The 24,814-nt window shown below is 41.3% G+C and overlaps 1 protein-coding gene across 1 annotated transcript in view; it reads left to right on the top strand.

Moving 5' to 3' along the window:
* The window catches only part of plxna3 (plexin A3), a 176,787-nt gene that overhangs the window by 45,555 nt on the left and 106,418 nt on the right, over positions 1-24,814 (top strand). Inside the window, exon 4 of the mRNA XM_026928009.3 lies at positions 21,734-21,874. Coding sequence (XP_026783810.3) covers positions 21,734-21,874 — 141 coding nt within the window. The remainder of the gene's footprint in view (positions 1-21,733; positions 21,875-24,814) is intronic.

The raw sequence follows: 24,814 nt of genomic DNA, 5'->3' as shown, positions 1-24,814 counted from the left end.
TATATACACACACACAGTGGTTCTGGCTAGTATCAGTCTTGTGTTTACATTTTTCCCAGCTCAGAAATTAGCTCCACCCCTGACTGGAACAGAGCTGCTCAGCTCTGCCCCTTTTCCTTAAAAAGGCATGAGGGGGTAAAATCGGGTGGAGGGCTTTTCATTGTCATTGTTCAAAAATTCAAATTCACCCTGAAAATTACAAAAGGCTGCTTTAAAAATTTATGACCGCTTATAACAGGATAGAAGGTGCAAGCTTGTGATCAAAGGAAGACGTGTGTCAGACCTGAATAGTGTGTTTTACCACAGTTGGCCGTTCAGATGCTGCTAGAAGAGTAGCACAGCTAATAGCTGAAATCTTAGCCAAAGACTGCACACATAAACCACAAGAGGCTGTAAAGAGTTATTGTAAGCTCATGTGTACGTTTTCCTAGGAATTTGAGTTCCTAAGCTGTCGAAATCCACAAAATTCTAAGCCTGAAAATTGTATGAAGCAGAGCAGAAGCTACTATAAGCACATAGAACTACTTCATCTAGTAATATCCAGTAAATACAGAGCCGCCGTTCATGACCAGGACTGTTTTCGTTCTCCACGTCCTACTGAACTGTCAGTAAACTGAATAAACCATCTGCATGTTGAGGTCCAGCTGTTAAAATCTCAAGGTCAGGAGTGTGAGAGGCAACTGTAAAACACCCCCATCACCAACTAATGGCTAGTGTGGGCTTTCTTCTTCTTCCTCACGCCTCTGGCCTGGTGCCAGGCTCTCTGGCAAGTCGGAGAATTCAAATCAGCGAGCGGTGCCGCGGCACAGAGGGTGTGCTCCTGCCGTCTTTACTCGCCTAAGAGCCGAGTCAGCACCTCTGTCAGTCTATCACTTGGAGCCGGCTTTGTTCTCAATTAGCTCCTCACTTCCCGTCGCGCGAATCAGGCGCTAGATAGCTGCTAGCATCCGAAACCCATTCAGCCTATTGTTAAAAAGAGCGGGATGAAATGTGGCGCTCACTAAGCAGCCTGAATACACATTTTAAATTGGTAATGTATTTTTTTTCCCCTCTCTTGTTCTTGCTTTGTGATTAAACTGCATGCATACTGTCTGGTCAGCACATTCAAAAGCCGCACCTTAAACACAGTTTAAAACCTGGGTGTCCTCCAGTCCTTTATTTTATTATCACATTCCTTCTCTCTGTCTCTCTGTTTCTAACTCCTTTTTTTTTTTTTTTTTCTTGTTTTCAATTTTTGTGTCTTCATCCGTCACAGAGGAGGCAGTATTTCCTCGGCCAATTATGGAAGACAGGCTTGAAAATACCTTAATCAATTGTATTGATTTTTGCCGCATTTTTTTTTTTTTTATTTCAGCTCGGAGGAAATACAGAACAGCAGCCGTAGGCGACACACACACTGAAATCATACACACACTGTGCCAGAAGCTTTGCCGTGCTCAGAGCTATGTGTGTGTATGTATGTATGTGTGTGTGTATATGTGTGTGTGGAGAATAAGTAATAAACACTGCAGTGGTAGTAAATTGTTTTCTGGTTTTGCACTGTAAGGCTGTTTAAAGCAGGACATTGTAGTTTCTCGCTGGCAGCAAATCAGATACACAAACCCAGCCCTCTCTGGCCAAATTGGCCAGAATATGGACGAAATCACAAGTCACACTTCAGAGAGAGAGCGTGTGTTTTATATATACAGTGCCTTGCAAAAGTATTCCTCCTCCCCCCCTTAACTTTTTCCACATTTCTGGAGTGTTATAACCGGGAACTGAAATTGAGTGGGATATTTACCATTTTATTTATATAATATGTCTAACGGTGGAGAAGCAAGTAGCATTGCCCTTTCTCAGCTTCAGGGTCTCTTCAGGTTTGATACTGATTACTGTCTGTGAGGAGGTTTGTATCTTCTTCATCCATGTGGGATTCTCCTGGTTTTCCGGTTTCCTCTCACCACCCAAAAACATGCCAGTAGTCTACATTAATTTGCTCCTGTGTGTGAATGTGTGTGTGTGTGTGTACATGTGTACATGTGTACATGGTGACCTGCAATGAACTGGTGTCCCATCCAGGGTGTGTGTCTCATACCCACTGTTCCCGGCATGGGTTTTGGATTCACCATGATGCAGACCAGGATAAAGTGGTTTCTGAAGGTGAATGTAACTTTTGAAGAATATTTTTATTGTCACATCCAGGTTAAACTTGTTGTTTGCACTAGTATTGATCCCCTTCGGTCAATACTTGGTAGAACTACCTTTGGTTGCAGTTATAGCTGCAAGACTTCTTGGATATGTCTGTATCTCTCAGTCTTTGCACATCAGGATCCTGACATTTTTGCCCATTTTTCTTGGCAAAATTGCCAATATTGCCACAGATTCTTAGTAAGAGTGAGGTCTGGGCTTTGACTGGACCATGTCCTGGACTTTTTTGACGGCTCATTGGTCTTTGTAATGCTGTTTGTTAAAGGTACGTACTCTAACAAACTCTGGGGCCTTCAATAATCGGTGTATTTATATTAAGATCACAACAAAGAGGGCGAATACTTATGCAATCACAACTAAATAATTTTGCAACCTATATTGTTTTCCTCCCCCACTTCAATATGATGAGCTATTTTGTTTAGACTCCTGGATTATCAATGACTCCTGACATATAATCTCAGTGAATTCCATTTCAGTTCCAGATTGTAGCACAACAGAATGTAGGGGAAAGTCCAGGGGGTGAATACTTATGCCAGACTCTGGACTTTCTCTGGATGAAACACAGATCTTTTGTGTAGATCTTTAGTAGTGAATATGCTGGTGTGTGTAAAGCCTCTGGACCTTGTCAGGGGGATTTAGGTTCTTAAGCCTGTTGGTTTCTGGGCTTTGCGACTTGTTATGAGTGTACCTGTTCGAGCTCTACTTGCTGTTCCTGTATCTCGTCATGAAGGAAATGCATTCAGGCAGTGTGTGTGTGTGTGGGTAATGTGGGTAATGTGTTTTCAACACATTGAGAATTAACAAATTACATTTGCTCGCTTTTACTTCGGGGTTAGCCAAGGATCAAGCGTATTTCACAATGCCTCTTATTACCCCTTTTTTTGGTACTAAACCCATTTAGAGACGCCTTGGACCATTTACATTTATTCATTTGGCAGACAGTTTTATCCAAGTGAGACAGAATCCAGTCCAAGCACAGAGAGAGTGCTGTTAAAGCATACCACAGTGATGGAAGTGATGCAAGATGCAAATTTTCACTAACTGCCCGCAAACAAGTGCGGGATAGTCTTAGGGAAAACAAAGAAACCACAAGTAAGCAAGTGTTTGGTTAGCAGCCTGTCAAAACTGCAAATGATTCAGTCTCATGAGCTGGAGGAAGTAATATACTACAGTGCTGATTGAGGTGTTGATTCATTTTCTGTAACAGCAGCTCTGCCAGTAGTTCTGGCTGCAAGGCACATTACACATTTATATTAATGCACTTGTTCTAATGTTATCATTTCTATCAAAACAGCGTATTCACAGGGAAGGTGCTTCATAAACGAAAAAACTACTTTTTTTTTTTTGGAATGAGTCTCCAGTGTCAGCACTTTGTAACAGTCAGAGGTAAAGCTGTAACTGTAGGTTTTCCACCATGGGAAAGTCTTCGGGACAGAAAATGCTGTGGTTTCTCAGTAGCATGACTAACTGCACTTTTTTGTCTTATTAACTTCGAAAGAGAAACAGGAGAAGCTGGGGAGGGAACAAGCATTTGTAACTACTGTAACAGAAGGGAGAACAGGTCTGTTTCACAGACATCCCACAACATTAAATGAATAAAAAAGTTTTCTTTAAGAGTTTTTTAATAAATATGAAGTTGTAATTGTTGGTAAATTGCTGTGGTGTAAGAGGAATAAAACACTTTGGGGCATGCTTTTATAGGAAAAAATAATCAACTTTGGTGGTTGAGCTGCATCACACAAACCCATAGTTTAGATTATTTTTCTATAACACCATATCCTGAAGTGTTTTAACAGCAGATTAGTGGTGAGAGATGCTACGTTTTTTTTTTTTTACATTTTTCTTAAAATACGCAGTATGTAAAGATTAAAGCCATTTTAAAGACTACAAATGCTTATGTTGTTTTACTTCTTTCGGCTGCTCTCGTTAGGGGTCGCCACAGCGGATCATTCGTCTGCATATTCATCTGATTTGGCACAGTTTTAAAGACTATAAATGCTTATAAACTTATAAAAACCATCTCGCCACGGGCAGTTAAGCTAATAGTTACTTGCCAGTCATGGAGTTGTTGGACGGATGTTTCTTTTTTGGAGCGTAATTTTTCCAATTTGGCTGAACATGTTCATCCTAAACCCTCCATCAGATGCTTGTTTGGAAGGACGCGTAAACATTATTGCAAATTAATCTTCTCCTGCTCGCAAGACTGTATAATGTTAATGCAACCTGACAATGTAAACCCGACGCTGTCTTGTTGTATTGCGTTGTGTCTTGTTGAATTTGAACTGAAATCAATCTGAACATGTGAACTTTGAATATTTGGTTATGTATTTGTTAGCTACGAAGACATAACCAAGAAACAATGGGCTATTGTTTGGCGATACACCCTGGCGCTCGCCCAGTGTTCCCGGGATAGATCCACTGCGATCCTGACTAGGATAAAGCGCTAACCAAAGACAGATGAAGGAATGAAATAATGGGCTACAAATGAGCCAAGAATTATGATCAAAGAAGCCAGCGCTAACAGGTAGATGTACACGAATATGCACTCAGAGAGAAAGGACTTTACCTCAAATATATCATTGTAATACAGGAAACACAATGCTGAAACCGATACCGGATGTACCATGCAGCAAGGTAATTGGACCAGGGTTAAAAATGTCCCCATTAGCCATAACGTCTTTACCGTCTTTGTCCTTTGTGCTACGATTGATGGCATTGTCGGTGAGGTCACTGTGAGCATTTTACACGAGATCCAATGATGCCTCATGGGGGTTGGGGGACACTTGGGTTGTTCATTCGCCATCCCCCCCATTCCTGTCTCCATTGGTTTGGTCCTGATGTGTGGTGTAGACGGAGGTGTCCAGACATCTCATCACTCCCCCGGGGGGAGAAGAAGTGATGTGAGGAGAGAGGGGGAGGAGAGGAGAGGAGGCCAGTTAGAAGCCTGGAGGAATGGAGGGTCTTGCTTGGTGGTCTTGTTTTCCTGGTCTAGTGCTTGTGTGTGTGTGTGTGTGTGTGTGTGTGTGTTGATGCGTGTGTGGCCTAGCAGGGGGTTGGAAGCAATTAATGAGCTTAAAGCCTTCGTGCCCTGAAGCTCCCCAAAAACTCATCACTGTCTCCTGAAGGCTTGAAGGCTCACTGAGCCGTCCCTCAGGTTGACGAGCAGACATGATGGCCGCCCCCACACACACTAGCGCACTGTTGTGTGTCCTGTCTGTCCCGTTCATTCATTGGACAAGACAATGGCTTCATTACCCACACTGCACTCTGGCCTTCAGGGATAATATGTCTCCTGGAAGAGGACAAAGGCTTGACCTTTACTGGTCTAAAAATTTTTTTGTTTGTTTTTTTTAAACTCTCGAATTGAAAAGATTTGTCTGAAATCTGACTGTATGAGTCATCAAGATAATATTTAGTGTGTGTCAGTCTGTGTGATGTGTTCCAGTGTGCTCGTGTAGCGGTGTGCAGGACGAGGTTGTGTGTTGCTCGTGTAATTGGCGGTGATGTGTAGAGATAAAGGAGGGAGTGCAGCGTGGTGACAGTGTTGAAGGAGAGAGTTAGCAGGAGAGCACATGGCAGCCACACACCACCCTAAATAAGCCTGCATGTGTACAGAGCACCTGTTCTCTGGTAACATGAGGCGTGTGTGTGTGTGTGTGTTCTGTGTTGCATGTACATGTGCATATGCGCATATATGTACATACATATGTGCTTGTGTGCATTTCTGTTTGTGTGGGCGTACGAGGCTATATAGGGTGCGTGTGTGTATGTGTAGGTGTGCGTGTGTGTGTGCATGTCTGTACATGGATATGTCTCTGTGTGTATGTGCACGTGTGAATATCTGTATCTGAGTGTGTTTTTTTTTTTTTTATTTGTTAAAAATTTGAACTTTAAATTGTCACTTTAAAATTTTTCTCCTTTAAAGTATAATGTAATGACATGACATTTTTAAATATAAAAATTAAAATACATTTATTTTTGTAGACTTTCAATATAAAATGATCTTAAAGGATTTAAAAAAAAATTTAAATACACAAATAACTGCTGTTTTTCTAGAAGTTTCATTGACGTGTATACATTCACTTATTTTACTGATTAATCAAGGTGCGTGTGCGTGTGTGTGTGTGAGAGATTAAAAATCTAGTTAACTAGCTAAGTGTGATTTCTTCACACAGTAAATGTCAAGCTTTGATCAAATTCTTAGAATAACTACATGCCTTAGTGAAACAGACATAAGTCTAATCGGTTCAGGTTGTAATCAGATACCAGCTGGCAGAATGTCCACGATGCACACTACAGGCACTACATAGTGGTGTTGTAGTCACTACGAAGTGCACTATACTCTCCACGATTTGAAATTGAGCCACAGAAAAAGAGGAACTTATGTGTTTACATGTAATAGCACTTTCATGATGTATGTATAATTAGGGAAAAAGTCATACAGCACATATTTGTGGGTGAAAACTACTGTATTCTTGTTTGTGGTTTTGTGTGTGTGTGTGTGTGTGAGAGAGAGAGAGAGATGCTCCTTGGAGCAGTATGACTCAAGGGCTAATCAGTCTAAGAGCGCTCTTAATAACAGTGATTTCTTGCAGGTGGCCATTAAGGTGATTATGAGTGGACACCTCTGGAACACACACATGTTTTGTGTGTGTGTTTGTGTGTGTTTGTGTGTTCCTGAAGTTTCTCCTGCACAAACGTCTTCCTGGACAGAGACGAGGTCGGCAAAGTTCAGTTCTGAATCACTTTGGCCACTTAATCTGCTATTTCAAGCACGGAGAGACAGAGAGAATAACACACACACACACACACACACACAAGTCTCACATGTGGATGCAATTAGACCTTGTTGTAGTTACACACACTGAAGTAGCTTTGCCGAATCTTCCGGCTTCTAAACCATCCAGCATTTTCCAAACATTTGAAAACATCTGATCCTGAGCAGGAGCAGTGGGAAAAGCTGGAGTAAAGAAGATAATGGATTGTGTAGGCTGTGGTGTGTGTGTGTGTGTGTGTGTGTGTGTGTGTGTGTGTGTGTGTGTGTGTGTGATGGAGGAGCAGCAGGCCCCAGGTGTAAAACAGTCATTATCACCTGCAGCTAACTCTAGCATTTTTCAGCAGGACTAAGGCCTTTTCTCACTTTCTCTCTCTCTCTCTCTCTCTCTCTCTCTCTCTCGTCTTCTCTACCTCTATCTTCTTTGTTCATTTATTCAGGTCAGTGCTCTGCTTAGAGTAAAATACCACTTTTAATTACACAATATAATAGTGTGGCAACACAAGCCAAATAAAGTATCGCTCCAGCATTACCCTGCTGCCTAACTGGCAAAACTAACATTAATGTTACCTCTTGAGTTTTCTAGCAAGTTCTCTACTGTTACTAAAAGTATTGTACTGTGTAAAGACACGACAAAGTCTTTAAACTTGTATAATGTAGTGAAAAATCTGAGCTTTGGCAACGCAAATATATGTGTGTGTGAATTACTAAGAAAAAGAAAAGTAGAAAATCAAATAAGCAAAGACAAAAAGAGAGATTAAAATAAAAAGAAAATGTTATAATCAAATAATGAAATAATGACAATAATAATTGAGATTGAATAAGAAAAGGAAAAATTAAAGAAGGACAATAAGGGAAGAAAGAAAAATATAAAATTAAGTAAGGAAAAAAGAAGCAAGGAACAGTAAAAATTAATGAATGACAAAGCACAAAAATAAAAGTAAAAAAATTACGTAAAAGAAAAGAAATGAACAAGAAAGAACAATTATGACAAAGGATAAAAAAACATTAAAGAAAGTAACGATAAGAAAAATGTATAAAGATGAGATTGTTGAACTGTAATATACAGAAAAAGAACAAACATAAAGCTGTATGTGAATTCCAAATAATAATAATAATAATAATAAACTAATAAGGCATGAGATCTTTTCTGTCATCCTTCTCTTTCTCACTCTATTACTTTGTTCACTTTCCATTTCAATTTTTCCTGTTGTTCTGCACTTTTTCCACTATTTTCTCCCTTTCAATTGATTTTACTTTTTTTTCCTTCTCCGTCTCTTTCTCTTTGTATCTCTAATTTGTTCCATTTTTTCGTTTCTGTGCCTCTCTCTTTTGTTTACACGCTTATTCTCTCCACTTTTCCCCCTTTTCTTCATCTTTCAATTGATTTCACTGTAATGCTCTCTCACTCACTCTCGCTCTCTCTCTCTCTCTCTCTCTCTCTCTCTCTCTCTCTCTCTCTCTCTCTCTCTCTCTCTCTTTCCCTCTCTCTCGCTCATAAACACATTTTTCCACTCCTTCTCCTCCACCCCCTCTCTCTTTCGCTCTTTAGCCAGGTGTGAGTTTTCAGAGGTTTTTTTCTCCCTCGAGGCCTGAAGAGCTTTGTTGACGGAGTGTGATTGTTTTTGAAATGGAGAGTCATCAGGCGCTCGTCGTTGTCGAATCTGCTGCCCTGTGATTGGCCTGCGGGTCGATAACGGGCGGGTTTCACACACGAGTGTTGATTGAAAGGACATGCAAAAACATCCCGACACATACACTTAACCCACAGATAAACGGCCTTGCTTATTTAATCACACCGTTCGTAAAAGCAGCGGTTTCTGCCTTAACGCCTGAGCCGATGCCGTCTCAGTGTTTATTCCTTCACAACCATGGCTGCTAATCTCTGCGTTTGTCCGCCATCACCCTGAAGCCAGCCCGGCCTGACGAGGCCCTGAATTAGATCACACAGCTTCCAGATGGCTGCAATTGAATTATTTAGCGCAGAAGAAAAAGCAATTCAGGTCAGGCGGTGCAACACAGGACGAGGTGAAATAGCGTGTGCAGCTCTGTGTGTTTTTACTTGGGCTTTGGGGCGAATAAATTGCGGCCAGGCCCGGCTGTAAAAGGTCAGTTGTTAGGGTTAGTGTGTTTATAGTGTGATAGAGCTGAACAAAGAAGAATGGGCATTTCCTCTATTTTTCTTCATCTACTTGAAACACCAACAGAGGAAAACATGTTTTGGTTTATAAAACCAGAATCTTATGACACTTGTGAGAAAACAAAACATTTTATATGGTTAGCCTCTTTTTTAAGCTTATTTTTAATCATATGGAAGCCATCAGGAAGCCAGTAATGGCAAGGTTTACAAGTTCTTCAACGAGATAGGAAGGATGTCTGGATTTTCCTGACTGACAGGCATCCTCGGATTAGCAAGGGCACAGCTTGTTACGTTTAGACAGACAACCGCAATCTTGATCAGTAGACATCACCACCAACCTTTCTTTTCATTTCTTAAGCTTCACACACTGCTCAACATAAAATACTTGCTTCAGTTAGAAGATATATTAGTTTAGCAGCATAAGCTGAGCTAGTCAACTAAGTAAACATGGCACTGTGCTAGTTAGCTTTGCTAAAATTACTTAAACATTACCTCTGTGTCAACATGTAGTAATTAATTAGCTAGCTGATGTTAAACTAGCTTTTATATTGTGTATCTAAATGTAATAGCCTGTAGAGCAACTAAGAATGCTATAATAATGGCACAAAGGATTTGTTAACATGAAAAACAATGAACTGGCTTTGATAAACAGAGACTAGTAAAGAGCAAAAAAGGAGAGATGAGAGGAAGTATGCTAGCTGAGTTTGCTAGACGGCTAGCTAACGTTAGTACTTGATGTTTGAGTGATACTCAAGGGCTCAATTACTTCCACCTCATGAACTTTTTCAGGAAGTCAGGAATTTATTCACCATAGGAACCAGAAATTTAATTCCTGTGCTGTAAATCCAGGATACAGAAATCTCGCTAATTCATCAAACAGTCATCTCTTCACTGAAAAAATTAGTTGTCTGTTGATTCCTAGTAGTTTTGTAACGGTAATGTGATTTTTTTTTTTTTTTTTTTTTTTTCACATTTCATATGGGTTGATCATTAGGCTTACAGTGTTGTTATTAAAGCAAGCTAGTTAGCTTTAGGCTAACTGCTGTATTGTGTTTTTAAAACAAGTGCTTCATGCTAATCACTACTTTAAAAGGAAACGCTAGTAGTGATCTCATGTTATAAAGTATGTTTAAATTTGCTGATCACATTGGACTTGATTTTCATCCTTGTCGAACCAGAGATCAAAATGCAAAATCAGGATGGGTGACCCGGGATTCATCCTCATCCAGGTGCTGAAAAAAAAAAAGTGTCGATAGTCAGAGGATTTAGAATTAGCTTAGCCTGATTTGAAGACCTCAGGCCAAGCCGCTAAGGGTTGTAGCTAAGCAATAGACAGACTTTGATGTTTAAGACTGATGTTTAAATGTCTCTCTCTTTCTCTCTATGTCTCTCTCTCTGTGTCTCTGAGAAGAATGATTGGGGGAGGGGGGGAGAGAGAGAGAGGGAGAGAGTTGTCACACTCTCTTACTTCTTAAGGAAATGGCAGATATTGCTTCTCCGCCATATGGACTGGGCGATAGAGCTGGGCTATAACGCGTGGAATGCCTGTCATGTAGTTTTATGTGTCTGAGCTGAGAGAGGGAGGGAGTGGAGGAAAGGTGAAAGATAGAGGGATGATTAGGGAAAAAAGAGAGAGTGAATGCGGAGAGAGAAGAAGATGAGCGAGAAGGCAAAAGCCACCTGGCTTCTCTCAGTCTGGGGCTAATGATTTTGTCAAGGTTTCAGGTTTCAAGGCCACAAAAGGCCAAGCCAAACACAATAAACATGGCCTGTCGTAAATTTTAATCAACCCACCACTGTTTATCCATGGAGCTTAAAACCAGCATGTGGGTTTTATGATTTGTAAATCAGAACAAGTGTCTGCCGATGAGCATGTCTTTATTAGGATTGAGACGGTTGTCTTTCTCGACTGCAGTTGACTTGTTTGTTTGTGAATTTTTGATTTTTTTTTTTTGATGGTTTGAACTAAAAAGAATGAGTCAGAATATAATCCAGCCATAGAGCCAAGTAATTGAGGGTTGTGTTACTCAGGGGTTAAACTGCTTTCACAGCCAGAACCTCTTCAGGAACTCAGGAACTTTTTGGCCATAGATATCAGAGTCAGAGTAGTACTTAAGAGTAGATACTCAACCTCACTAATTGGCCAAACACAAGCTTCTGCCAAAAAAAATTAAAATAGTAGAAATTATTTCAGTTTGTTTCTGTTGGAAAAACCTGGTTGTTGATCTCTAGTGGTTTTGCAATTATTCATAAGGGTAAAGTATTTTTTTTAAGCAATGTAATGGGATCTAATGGGTTAATATGTAAACTGTAAGAGATTCTAGAGGCATTTGCTGGTTTTTCCAGTGGAGTCCAGGGGTTCTACAGGTGTCTGATGGTCTCTCATGGTGACCCAATGCTTATAGGCTCTGTTTAATGGTTTTCAGTTGAATACTCTGATAGTTACGTCTCCAAGAAACAGTAAATCACTGATTCATGGTTATAAGGAACTCAATAATAAGTGAATTACACAATGAATACATCTTGAAAAGCAAGAAAACCTTTAGATCTTGATTTGAAAATGCCAAGAAACCATAGGACCTAATGGCCAGTTCATAATAGGAAGCAAAACAATATTTCCAATGATTTTTTTTCCCTCAGCAGGGAGAATAAATTGACCCTGCTATCTGGCATTTTTAAAAAACTTCAATTTTTGCAAGCTTAAAAACCTTACTCAAAAACGTTCCAATGTATTGGTTGTTTTTACAAAAACTCAAGAACCGATCACATTTGTTTAGGATAAGAAGATTCCTGTAGACCCTTGGTGAGACTCAACCTCATAGCTTTCCAGTCACTAGCGCAGAATCTTAACTGCATAGTTACACTTCTTGTGTTTTTTTTTTATATAATTATGCATGGGAAATTGTGGCTATTTTGTCCATATTAAACAAATAGCAGCCTGGCACTATAAATTCAGCAAGCTGCGTCAGAGCCTTGTTAAGCCGAAGGGCACTCCAGCGTAGCACAAGAGCTATTAATTGTGTTTGCTTTCAAACATGGCGACATGATTGTTGTTTGTCCTTGCTGATACTGTACGTGTGTAATCGTTTGGCTCGGCTGCTGAGTCAGTGAAGTGGCGAAGAACGCGGCCGATTCCTACAGATAAACCAGGACACTGAGAAGATTTAATGTTGCACTAATGCGTAGTTATCTCAGAGCAGCGCCCCGTCCACCAGAGACTCTCGGTGTTGATTGTTTAATTGTCTGAATGCCGTCGGTTTAAATATGAGTGTGCATTCGAGACTCCAGGCTGAGTTTGGACTAAATGAGCGAAGTGTTTAGTGACAATTAGCGCAAGTCAATGCCGTGAGGCCCCGCTGTGTCTGAATGGACTTATTTTCCAGCCACTTATCATAACGATTGTGGCAGAGAGCAGGCATGACCCGGATAATGTGGACATACCAGTGAGACTGCACCTATTCTTCTATTCTTCTCTCACACAAACACTGGAGCAAGTGAAAATACAGTCGCCGTCTAAAAGCTAAGTTGATTGAGGTTTCTAGTGGTGTCATTATGTTGGTGTGTAATTTGTGCTCAAAGCTGTTTCAGGACTCTCACTTAGGCATGGTGGTATTTAACCGTCTCGAATATCTCAATAAAAGGCCATGTGTTGCTTGAGATTGCCACATAATGAGGAGTGAAACTTTCTCATTCAGCAGCAGTTATTACTCTGAGGCTCCCGGATATTAATTTCAACATTTATATCTATGGAAGATTGTGTTATGGGATATGGTTCTGTTGGTTATGTGTCATCTACAATGTAACATCATAGAAGTAGGGTTTTCCTAATAGATGGTGTAAAAACAACAGCAATGGTGGCAGTGGTGCTCAGTGGCCAAGGCTTTGGGCTACTGATGGTACAGTAGATTGGGCCCTTGAGCAAAGACCATAACCTGCTCAGCATTGCTGCCTCACAGCTCCAGGCTCCCTGGTTCGAAATCTAATTACTGTCCATGTGGGTTTCCTTGAGGTTTCTTTCCTGTTTCCACCTCCAAACACTGGCAGGTTCCGCAACTTTTTTTTGTCATACCTCTACCCTGAATCCTCTGACATCACGAATTCTTGATTCCAAGTATTGTTGGGGTGGAAAAGCTTAGTCACTCCGACCAGCACTAGTACTTAGTGGATATACAAGATCTGCTCTGCTTATGTCTAGACTAAATACTTTGATAGCGTATCACTGTGGATCTGAAGCACAAAGAGTTTCTCTGTGCTCACTGATGATACAACCAGCAGTTTGATTTTTGTAACACAGTTTTACCGTCACGTTACTGCTGTCAATTTGGCAAAGCCAGCATCATTCTGAGCCGCCCTGCTAAAATGCCTGTTGCTCGAGCCTGAGGGATGAACACAGGAGTTCAGCTTTAAACCCGAAGCCTTTTCATATTTCAGAACATTGCAAGGAGTCAAACCAGGTTAACCATGTTGCGAGAGGACTTAACTCAACCAGGAGTTCCCCTACTTTCTTCCCTCCTGCTAAGATAAACACAGGAGATCCACTCCAAACACAGCGATGGTGGTGTGGCAGCTCACACCGTGTGCACGTGCATCTGTTTGTGCATGTCTATGTGTAATAGTGCAAGGATGTGCAAAACCAACATGCAATTTCCTGCACAGTTAAATCCTAGATTAAGTGCAGTTTGATGTTGGCACTGCCTCAGGATGGAGGGGTTAACAGGCTTAGAGTGGAATTCAGGACACCTCTTCGAAGGGATCATTGTCACAATTTTCTTTTCTTTAATTCAGCTGGAATGCAAACATTGCACTTCAGAAGATCTGGAATGCTCCAGTATCCAGCAGTCTTTGACTCTATTTGCTCACTCTTTCTATGAGCATGTTGACGTCTCCTTGGCCCAGCCCCAGTTTTAGCACCTGGGATGCAGGTTGCAGTGTTCACTGAAGCCTGTCTGTGCTGTGCTTTGTGACAAGCGTTTGAAAGTGGGTGAATTGCTCTTTACACCCACTGGCCTTGGTGTGACAGCCGGCTAGAGGCCCGGGTCCAATTCCCAAATGGGCTGAGATGCTGAATGATCTGGCCTTGCTCCAGTTCTCCTGCGAATTCATTTCTCTGCTGTTTACTTTCTCTTGACCACTTGTCCAACCGAGTTTCAAGAATCACATGTCTTATGGTTAAGTGTCCTGCAAATAAACTAAGCTTGATAGTGGTTAAAGAGACGCTCCTCAAACAAACAAAGGTTTTTCAGGAGCGTACAAAGCTATTAGATACTTGCAGGCTAGCAGAAAAAGTCAATATCCATATTTTATTGTTTTTTTTTTGCTTTTTTTTTTTTTCAACAAATGGCAGCACACTTTGAGTTTCGCTTCATTTGATATGAAGGTTGTAAGCTTTTGGAGACTCAGAGGTGCATCTCAGAAGGCTTCTTGACAAAGCCAGGTTTTAGACATGGGTGACTTTGTTCATGTGACCAAATCAGCTCGTTTCTGTTGAAAAAAAATGCCCCAATTGCCAAGAAAACTGTAACTTGCTGGTTTAAAGATACATATCGTGAGGAATCCATTAAAAAAGTAAAGCAATGATTTATTGTTAACGTTTATTGACTATAACACTTTACAAGCAACATGATTTAGAATGAAGGCTACTATCTCGTGTCTAGCAAATGTACCAATTATACAAATATTGTGTCTAATTTCAATATTACGTCTCAGACAGCGGCATGTAAATTTTTGTCAACATGTCTAGCGAGTTCCAGCCCTTCATACAGGCCAGTCACTGGGGATGAAATGGGTAGCACTTTGAGTTGTTTCGAAGCATGACTTTCCCATCCTGCCTTGTTCACCCACTCTCAAGTGTTTTTCAACATTCCCAAGTTTTGAAACTTGTCCAGAACAATGCGAAGCCAGCCTTTAGCCTTATGGCTAATTTAACACATGATCAATGTGCTAAAGATGTTGCAATTTCACCAGGCTGTGACAGAATTTTTATTTTCAGCCTGTAATTTTGGTGCAAACGGATATCCGAAACTCAGCAGAAGATGATAATTGATAGGCGGTTCCTGATTATAAACATTCCATGTATTCCCAGCATTGTAATTACTGCATTGTAAAGCACTAGCATGCTTGAATAGCTTGGAGTAATTGGTGTTTCAGTGGACCTGGGTGGAAGTGCTTGTGGATTGTGAAGGACATTACGGGCAGTGTAGTGAGTTGGGAGAAACTCCCCAGAGTTCGCTGGTGGTTGAATACACACTAATCTTTTTGGCGGGCCAAAGTATTGGTGTAGCGCACCACCCAAGAAAGCCTGGCCTGTTGAGGACAAATGTGTAATAATGTAGCAGGTGGTGAAACAAAGACTTGCTGAGAGCTATTTACTTAACCTCTTATCCACCATAAAACAATTAAATCACGTGACTGGACATTTAGGAATGATCAGAATTCTGTGTGAAGGGCTCACAAGCCAACTAGGCCTCTGCACAGATTGTTAATTTCCTTTATTGATACATTTCCTGTTCCAGCCCCAAATTCCCCCATGCCTCTTAAAACTCCAGTCATACACTGAAACGAAACACTAGCATGTCTTTTCGCAGGCGGTCCCCTGGTTCTGTGAGTGTGACGCTCATTCACACACTCCATAAATCCCTTTTCCCATGACTCTTAATGCAAAAGAATCCTATTAGCTAGATGTGTGCATTTCAGAAAGGCATTAATCATTCGGCATTGTTAAGAGCAGTCTGTCCACACACACACAAACTCACACACACACACACACACTCACATACAAGCAGCACAGCACTTAAAACCCCCCAGGTCACAGGGTGAGGGTAGGTCGGAGGTCAAGGAATGCTGGGTAGGATTTCTGAAGGTGCAGGAGAGAGCTTTGCATGTTGGTTTTGGATTGAGATGAAGCAGGTGGTGAAGGTGCGAAGAAGGAATGAACCCTCTCTGCCTGGGCCTTTCTCCCCCCTTTAGCCCCATCTGAGGAAACAGGATAAGGGCTTTAATTGAATCACACACGCCTTTTGTTCACTTCCTACAGTGCAGCGTCTTTGTCTTCTAAAAGGATGAATTTGGAGCTTGAGGATTTTGACCTCATTTTCGAGGCGGGAGAGGAGCTTGTTCTCCCCCCGCTGTTCTGTTCTTTAATGTAAAATCGATTACCCTCGACGTGAAAGAGTAGCCCACTTTTAAAGACGAGCCCGAGCCCGTGCGAATGGAGCACTTCTGAATGCAGCAGATGAGAAAACAATGCTTTAATGTCTTTGTCGTTTTTGCTTTCGACAAGCTGGAGGAGAGCGAATTTTTCTCCTTCGCTCGCACCTAATCCTCAGAACGCCACGGGGTGCGGAGAGTTGCTGAGGGCAACAAGCTATGACAGATCTGTAGCAGCGCTGAGGGTTAGTCAAAGCAGCCTGAGCCTCTAGATATGTGTGTGTGTGTGTATGTGTGCTGCATAAACAACAACAGCAGCAGCAGCAGCGCCGTGTACGCGGAGCATTAAGCATGAATCATAGGCGGAGCTTTGCCTTTTATACCATATGGTATAAGCTGCTGGAGCGTCATCACCCAAGCGTGATGGAGTCGGGGGAACATTGTGAATATAGTAATGTACTGGAGATATATCACAGTGAAAATGTGGTCTGGAACATCACAGAAAACATCACTGGCAAAAAAATGGCAACATCATGAATAAGCATTAGACTCGTCATAATCATCCTTCTTTTGTCACTCGATTCTGATTGCCATTTGAAAATGTGTGATGTTTCCATGGAAATGGATCGTACCACTGCGTGTTGAAATAGGGGAGGGGCGACTAATGACATGCGACTAACCATCTGTATAAAATTTTAAAGAGTAAATTAGTGATAGAGTATACATGATGAACATAACATACAAAAAGGCATAGCTGATGCTAAAAGGCATCAGTAGAAAACAGTAAATATAGTCACAGTGCTGGAGGAACCCCAAATCTCCACTGGAGTCTGATTTCATTTACAAGTTGCGTGAATTCTGACTTGATTTGGACTTGCCTATCTATGACTTGAGCTTAATTTCAGACTTGGACTTTGAATCACTTGCACAGTTGAACCAACATTAGACAATTGTTTCCTCAGCAAAAAATAATGTTACTCAGAATATAGTCTTGTGAGCCAAACTTCAAGCTTTGCTTTAGATGTAGCCAAGAACCGTCTACTTTCACAGGAAGACACCGTCTGAGTGACAGTACGATGCCCAACCATGTTTACATGGATTACACTGTTACACACAAAAAAAATTCAAATAAAAATTAAATTTAATTAATACATGTGTATAATTCTAATACTGGCCATCAGTAGTGTACATGGTTTTAGTGTTTGTAAGGTCAAATTATAGGCCAGAATGTTATTCTTGAACAAATATGTTCTTCTTCCTTGTGGGAACCACCATGGTGACTAAATTTTATTTATTTATTTATTTATTTTAAAGTTATTTTTTTAATATGTGTATAACCAGAATATGACCTCTTTCGCTTAATTGAGTTGTGAGCTAAGTCAATGACTGGATCTGCATTTTTTTTGCCTGCGATTATCATTTTAAGTGTGTTGGGGAGGAAAATATAGGATTATAGCGTGCAGAATTACAAGGAGATTTTTCTTACATACCCTCAGTAAGATAACAAGATAACAAGCTTCATGCTATGAATCATCTCCCTGATTCAATAAAAGCAAGCCTTCAGTGGGATCATATTAAAACCGATTTTATGATGAGGCCCCATATTTACTCGTGTTTTGCCGCCTTTTTAAACCTATGTGTCTTTCTTCTATGTCTGTTTGTTTTTTTTTTTGTTATGCCAAAAATGGTTCAGATTTATTTCATACATTTTAGATGAAATGACCCAGAAACCGGGATGCGTTTTCTATATCCGTGGAAGGTTGTATGTGTTATTGATGTGCTCGTGTGTCACATGGTTGCAGAGTGATTACAGGGGAGCTCATCTTCTCTAATGGTGCCACATAATCCAATTTTCAGACTACTATATGTCCGTCCATCATCATGACTCTATTGTAGAATTTTTTGCCTTTCCATCCCCCCGTCGTCTTTTGTTTTCCTTTTCCTCCACCTTCATCTTGACCGAAAAATGGAGCTCTCCCAGAGATAGTCCATTCAGCTGGACCGGTCGGGGATCTGGCTGGAAAGTCAGCACAGCATGTTTCTTCTCTAATCCCTCCAGTCCCCCATAATCACACACACACACACACACACACACGCGCACACACACACACACACACAAGCATCCAGTTCGTCCGTCCAGTCATTACAGATTCCACAGATCCCAGTTTTACACATCTCGAAGCCAATGTTTTTGTAGTGTCCTAAAGCCTAGGAGAGCAATGATAACTAGGGTGATAAACTGTAAAAACGGTGCCTAGACATTTCTTACATTTCTCCTTCAAAAGGAGAAACTTTGTGTGGACTGCCCCTGCTCTGGCTCTTAATATTTCATTGTAATAAAGCCTCTTATCTGAGTACAATGTCGTATCCTTTCTTCATTAATCAGAACAAAATCTGAATGTTAAGATATTGTGCTACATTTATATAGAATACAATCATTCAGCCTTTCATGGCCTTGTCCTTTTGTTCAAACAAACTCCTAATTTGATCACGAGGTACAGCCAACAATAAAGGAAGGCCATCTTCCTGTACTCTGGATGAGCGAAAGAGTGGGAGATGGGAGAAAAGAGGAGAAAATGAACTCCAGGGCCACTTAAGGAACTCCTTTCATTTGGCTCTTGAATCAGAGCTCAATGAGGGTTTCAAAATCGATACGAATCAGGCATCTCAACAAACAAAAACGGCCTCCATCTTTCCCTTTTCTCTTTTGCTTTCCTCTCCCCCAGATCAATGAAGGCAAAATTGGCCCATGAACAGATCTGTCCGGCTCTCGGCACACCGCTAGGTCTCTACAGTGAGCTAATTAATAGATAGATAGGCTGGTGCAGTTACCTTGGCACCCTTAAGAGTATTGGGGAAGACAAAAGCGGGGGAAGGTACTATTTATCTAAATTCCAATTACCCTCATCTGCACTGTTTGATGTTGCAGTTGGGTCAGCGCTCAGCAGGCAGCGCAAAGCTCTTTGCATTTCAAACACTTGAGCGAGAGGTGTTGGTGAGGCTTCTGCAAGCGGGAATGTGTGTTTCAGCCAGGTGTACAGGGAGCGATGTTCAAACTTTGGGTTCTGCTGTTTGTCAAGCTGTTGTCTTGCAAACCCTTCCCATAATTGTGCAGCCTCTTGTATGTGTACACTACTACACACAACCTACAAATACTACATGTTAGTAACACACCTGATTCAACTTAGGAAAGGCCGTTAATTATCTGATCAGTTGTATGAGGTGTGATAGAGCAGGGAAAAACAATAAAATGTGCAGGAAAGGGATGTCTCCAGGACAAGGGCTGGGAACCTGTGCACCAGAAGAACAAAGCAGCCAAGTGAGCTTGACGGAACCAGCTCCTTTTTTTTTTTTTTTTTTAACTCCTGCAACAGGTTCAGCATAACTATAAACAGCAGAAAGGCTGGAGGATGGCTGGCACTTTTATAGTGGGTACAGCTGTCTCTGGCTTCTGTCGGGATGGCAGGCTATTTTGTTTAACCAGACCACTCTGGAGTGAGAAGCTTCTCTGTTTTGACTTGCCCTAAGCACTGGTTGTTTGGTGTCAGAAGCTGGCTTGAGTGCACTTGGAGACAAGCTCTGGCCCGTTTTGTTTTTCTCCCCATAAATGGAAGAGTTGATGAGCTGAGAGCTGTTTAGGTCACGGTGGATGACCCAAAGAGCATACTTGCATTTTAGGAAAGATCTTACACACTGACTAACCTTCTTAAAGGTGACATAGGCGCCATCATTACGGGCATATCGTTACTTTTTTTACGGTACGGTGCTTGCCTTTTAGCTGCCCTCTGGTTGTTGCTCAGTCGGCCTTTGTGATGCATCGGGATCAGTTTACCAATCCGTTCACTTTCGCAGACGTGAAAAATGCAGATGGCAGCCGTTGGAGATAAAATGATGTGATAAGCCGTTGCTGACGGCTGCCAATGCACAACACTACAGCTGGTGCTGCATGCATTGACAAACTGCGGCTTGAGTCCGTCATCTTCCAGAACCTTCTGTCCCGCTGCTGCTTGACTCACGCGCTCCAGCTTGGCCAGCGACTTCTGACACCCAGTATGGCAGCCTTTGACTAATTGACGCCACCTTGTCAACCCTAATTAACAGGCTAACGATGTTTTTCACTTTGGGCCAACCCAGATATTTAGGAGAAGGCCCAAACTCTGCGGCATCACATCTGCTCCTTGCCTTCCTTCCTCTTAGTTTTTTTTCCATCTTTGTTTCAACTTCTGAATTAATATGCATTACTCAGACTCTCATTTCCGTCTCTTGTCACTTTTCTGTCACCGTTGATGAGGACAGATTTGCCGGCTGCTCATTTTTTGTAGCTTCTTATTTCTCGCAGAAAGGAAAATAGGTGAGCCCTGCTACTTGAGCTGTGATTTTTCTTTTTCTTTTTCTGTTTTTATTCCTCATTCCTTTCCTTTTTTTTTTTTTTACTGATACTTCAAAGATGTTTTGCATTTCTCAGTGGTAGAACTGAGCATGCTCACTACACTAATTATCACTGTGAGGAAACAGAGGAGTCACTAATGATGAAGCAGCAGGGGCTTGAGAGCGCGTATGTGTTTGCGTGTGTGTACGGAGGTACGTGCTCGTGCGCCAGTACGGGTATAGTGTCATTAAAACGTAATTGATTTCTATTTTCTATCCGATGATGGAAAAGCAGTATGCCGAATCTCTGCTGTCAGTAAACAGTAATCTGAATCTCTGCTGTCGGCGTGTGTCTTTCTGAACTCTGCCTTTCTGAACTCCTCTGAAGATCTTTTTCTGGGTCAGCGAAAGCACGCTGCACTTCGGAGAACAGCGGGCCAATTAGAATACTCCAGAATACCGCATCTGTCAGTAAAGCACAGAGAAAACGGAGCAGCAGGGAGCATCCTATATAAAAACGGAGTATATTACAGTGTTATGTCAATATAATCCAAAAAAACAATGTTGTGATTTTTTTAATAGGGCCTGTTTTGAGGGCCTATTTTTTGTATGAAAATATTGTAATTTAATCCACTGTTAGTAAAAAATAAAACCTTTAGAGGAAAATAAGCAACTGCTACCCTGTTACAGCCCTGATGTTGATTATTTTCCAATCTAGTGCATCCCACGTAAGTGCTGACTGCAGTTTTTTTAATTAAAGAACGACACATCATACTTTTTATCCATTTATAGTTACATTTAACGTTGTAGTTCTTGGAACGTTAATTCCTCTTATCAGTCACATTATAACAGCTGTAAACAGTCATTCCCTTACCAGCTCCTCTTTTTTTTTTTTCCTCTCTCTTGCTTGAATTAATAAGTTACAAAGTGCTGACACTGGAGACTCCTTCCTTAAAGAAAGCATCAGGGCTTGTTATAAAGGGACGCCAGCACGCCTCCCCTCCATCCCATCCGGATTAATGTCATTATGTGATATCAGATAAAGTGTCTATTATTGCTAACCCCCAGAAGAAACAGTGTTAATTTAAACTGAACGTTTTCCTCTCTGTTCCTCTCAGATCCGAGTGGATGGCATTTCTCCACCTTCCCAGAATGTGCTGCTGTACGAGACGGTCACGGTGGTGGAGGGAAGCCCGATCCTGCGTGACATGGTGTTCAGTCCGGATTATCAGTACACCTACTTGCTGAGTGACAAACAGGTAACATCTGCTCAGTGACTGTGTCTTTGCCCCATGTATAATACAGTCTAGTCTGTTTACTGGTATTTTAAAGGAAAAATTTCGGTACATATGAAATTTACAAAGCCACAATACTTCTTTATTATTTCACTGTAGCTATGAAGCAGCATGTTAATAGGTACTTGAATAATTTGACCAAATCGAAATTTTTTTCTCAAATTTTAGACACATTTTAAAAGACTTTGGTGTTATTGGATTTTGTTTTTTTTGGTTTTTTTCTTATGCAATTGACATAGTATTAGAGGTGTTAAAAATACACTGAAATATTCTGATACTGATAAATATTTAACTTTAGCCCTCTGTGTAATATCACAACCAGGCATCAGTGAAATAAATCTCTCTAAATCTAGTAGTAGCACAACTTCAAATTCTTCACCTAAATAGAAAAGTCTAAACTCTTACATTTACTTAAAGTAAGAAGTATGTTAGCAACATTAGCTGGGAAGCTCAAATGCAAAACTAAAGGCCATGGGAGACCAGACATCTTTTTTTTTTTCTTTTTCAAAGGGGAAGAATTGTATAAATTGTATAAATATCATTTTGGATGATTTACAGTTTCACTGTTTGCTTCTAATTTATTCCTGCGCCACTGGTGAGGCACAGGAAAACATTTGTTCTGCGCCGTGAAGACTTCTCATGGAAGAATAAAGACACATTTGTCATGTTTCTCGGCTCCTCCCCGTTTAACTGCCGAGTTTTTTGTTTTAAGAATCACAAGCGGAATCTCAGATATGTTGTTTTAACATCTGCGCTACAGGAAGACGGAATATGAACCGATGTGTGTGAATGTGTGTGAATGGGAGCCCCAGCTGGTGGTCTTAATAAGATGTAGCGCCTCTCTCTTCTCTCTACACGCCTCTGTTGGTGGGGAAGCGCGAGAACGGAGAACGCAGAACGAGTTCCTCTGCAGCTGAGAAAGACACTTAACGCAGTACAGCTGCAGAAAGAATGATGCCACAGTTCTTCCCTCTCTTTCTCTCAGTTTCTCTTCAAAAACCTTCGTCTCGATGCTCATCCGCAGATCTGGTGCAACACAGAGACGAGCCGAGATTGCCTTCATTATGTTTCTGAAAGAAGTCGTATGAGAAAGGGATGTGACCTCCAAGTGGTGGGTGTGTGTGTGTGGGGGGGAAGGCAAGCGAAGCCTATTGGAGATAGAAAATCCTATCTGAGTGGAAGTCTTCAGCAGGGCTGATATTTAGAGATTATTGTGTACGAGCTTGAGGAAATAAAAGTGCTAAAACTGCCGATATTTGCCCCCGGAGTACAAGGCAGGCACAGGCCATAAAGGGAGCAGTGTTCACTTAGCTAGGATTTATACTGAAGATGTCACGATTGGTCTCACCATAAGCACAATTGCGAAGGCTGGAGACACAATATGTAAGGAATAAAACACTTGGGGGCATGCCGTTATAGAAAAATGATCAACATCGGGGTGCTGTGATGCAGCCTGATGTGAAGCAGAGTTAATGTTTTTACCCTGAAGTTGATCATTTCCCCATAACAGTGTTTAGACCAGAACAGTGTATCAGTGTTTACAATTTTTTCCAGTTTATTTAAGAACGACATACAGTCGACCATTTCTGAAGAGCTGGAAAACTTACTGCTACAAAGCACTGACACTGGAGACTCCTTCCATAAATTTCATCTATGATTATCCATCTTTGTTAAATAACAGCGTATTTTAGAAATCTGTAGAAGTCCCTGTGTAAATTGTTACTATAGAAACGACAGCATATTAAAACGAGGGCATTAATATAAACCTATCAGTTGAAAGCCAGCCAGAACTTCTGTCGGAGCTGCTGTTACATAAAATTATTCAACACCTTCTGACCAAACAGAATTGGGAATTCAGCAGCGCTGTGGTATAAAGTGAAACGGCAGTCAAAACACTTTATTTTAGCTGCACCAGCTCCTTTCTTTTGGTGGATCCCTCCACGCCAGCGTCAGCATTCTGGAAAAGAAAGTAAAAATCTGTCTCGTCTTGCACCAACAGTGGAGTCGCTCATGTGAGAAAAGCTCCTCCAGTCAGCTCCAGATATTGATATTTGTGTGAAGGATTGACTGAGATGTGCTGTGCATTAAAGCGACGATCGATCGCTTGTGTTCAGCGCTGATTAAAAGCTTTACGTTCGGATCATAAATGTCCGTAGTCATCTCTCGACCTAAGAACGTAAGCTGAGGAGTTGGATTAAGGTTTCGTTCGAAAAAAAAAAAAGTTTTAACCACTCTGTTGTGGTTAAGGATCTGATAGTGTTAGGAAGGAAGAGCACACAATGCCTGATAACGTTCCAATTGGTTTCCTTTCAGTGCCTGCAATCTGTTTGCTGCCAAGGGCTGATGGTAAATGAGAGACGAACGTCGGTTTTACACCCACCTAAACTGTAATTATGGAACAACTGTCACAGCGTGTGATGGCTAAAACACATTTTGGAGTTTCTTAAAGCCATTAGATAGACATGAATTGAACTGAATAAACTTTATACTCAAACTAATTGGTTACTGGGTGTTATTAGCACTTCCAATGAAGGAGGCGTGGCCTGTATCCCTGACAGTATCACATGGTGTCTGTGGTTTCATTTTCAGTGAAGGAGGCGTGGCCTTTGTGCTTGTCATTATCAGAGAAGAAGGTGTGGCCCATATGTCCAGCATTTTCTGTGAAGAAGGCGTGGTCTCTATGCCTGTCAGTTGTAGTGAAGGAGGTGTGGCCCTTGTGCTATCAGTATGAATGAAGGAGGCGGGGAATCTGTTCGTGTCAGTATCAGTGAAGGAGGCGTGGCCTCTGTGCGTATTGGTATCCGTGAAGGAGGTGTGGCCTCTGTGCCTGTCAGTCACCTCTGTAAAGTTGCAGCTTCTGTATTGTTGGACAAGCAAACATACATACACATACAAAGAAAACAT

The sequence above is a fragment of the Pangasianodon hypophthalmus genome, chromosome 8, assembly GCF_027358585.1.
Source record: "Pangasianodon hypophthalmus isolate fPanHyp1 chromosome 8, fPanHyp1.pri, whole genome shotgun sequence".
Taxonomy (NCBI): Eukaryota; Metazoa; Chordata; class Actinopteri; order Siluriformes; family Pangasiidae; genus Pangasianodon; species Pangasianodon hypophthalmus.
The sequence above is the reverse complement of the archived record's forward strand: the minus strand, read 5'-3'. Positions and strand labels throughout refer to the sequence as shown.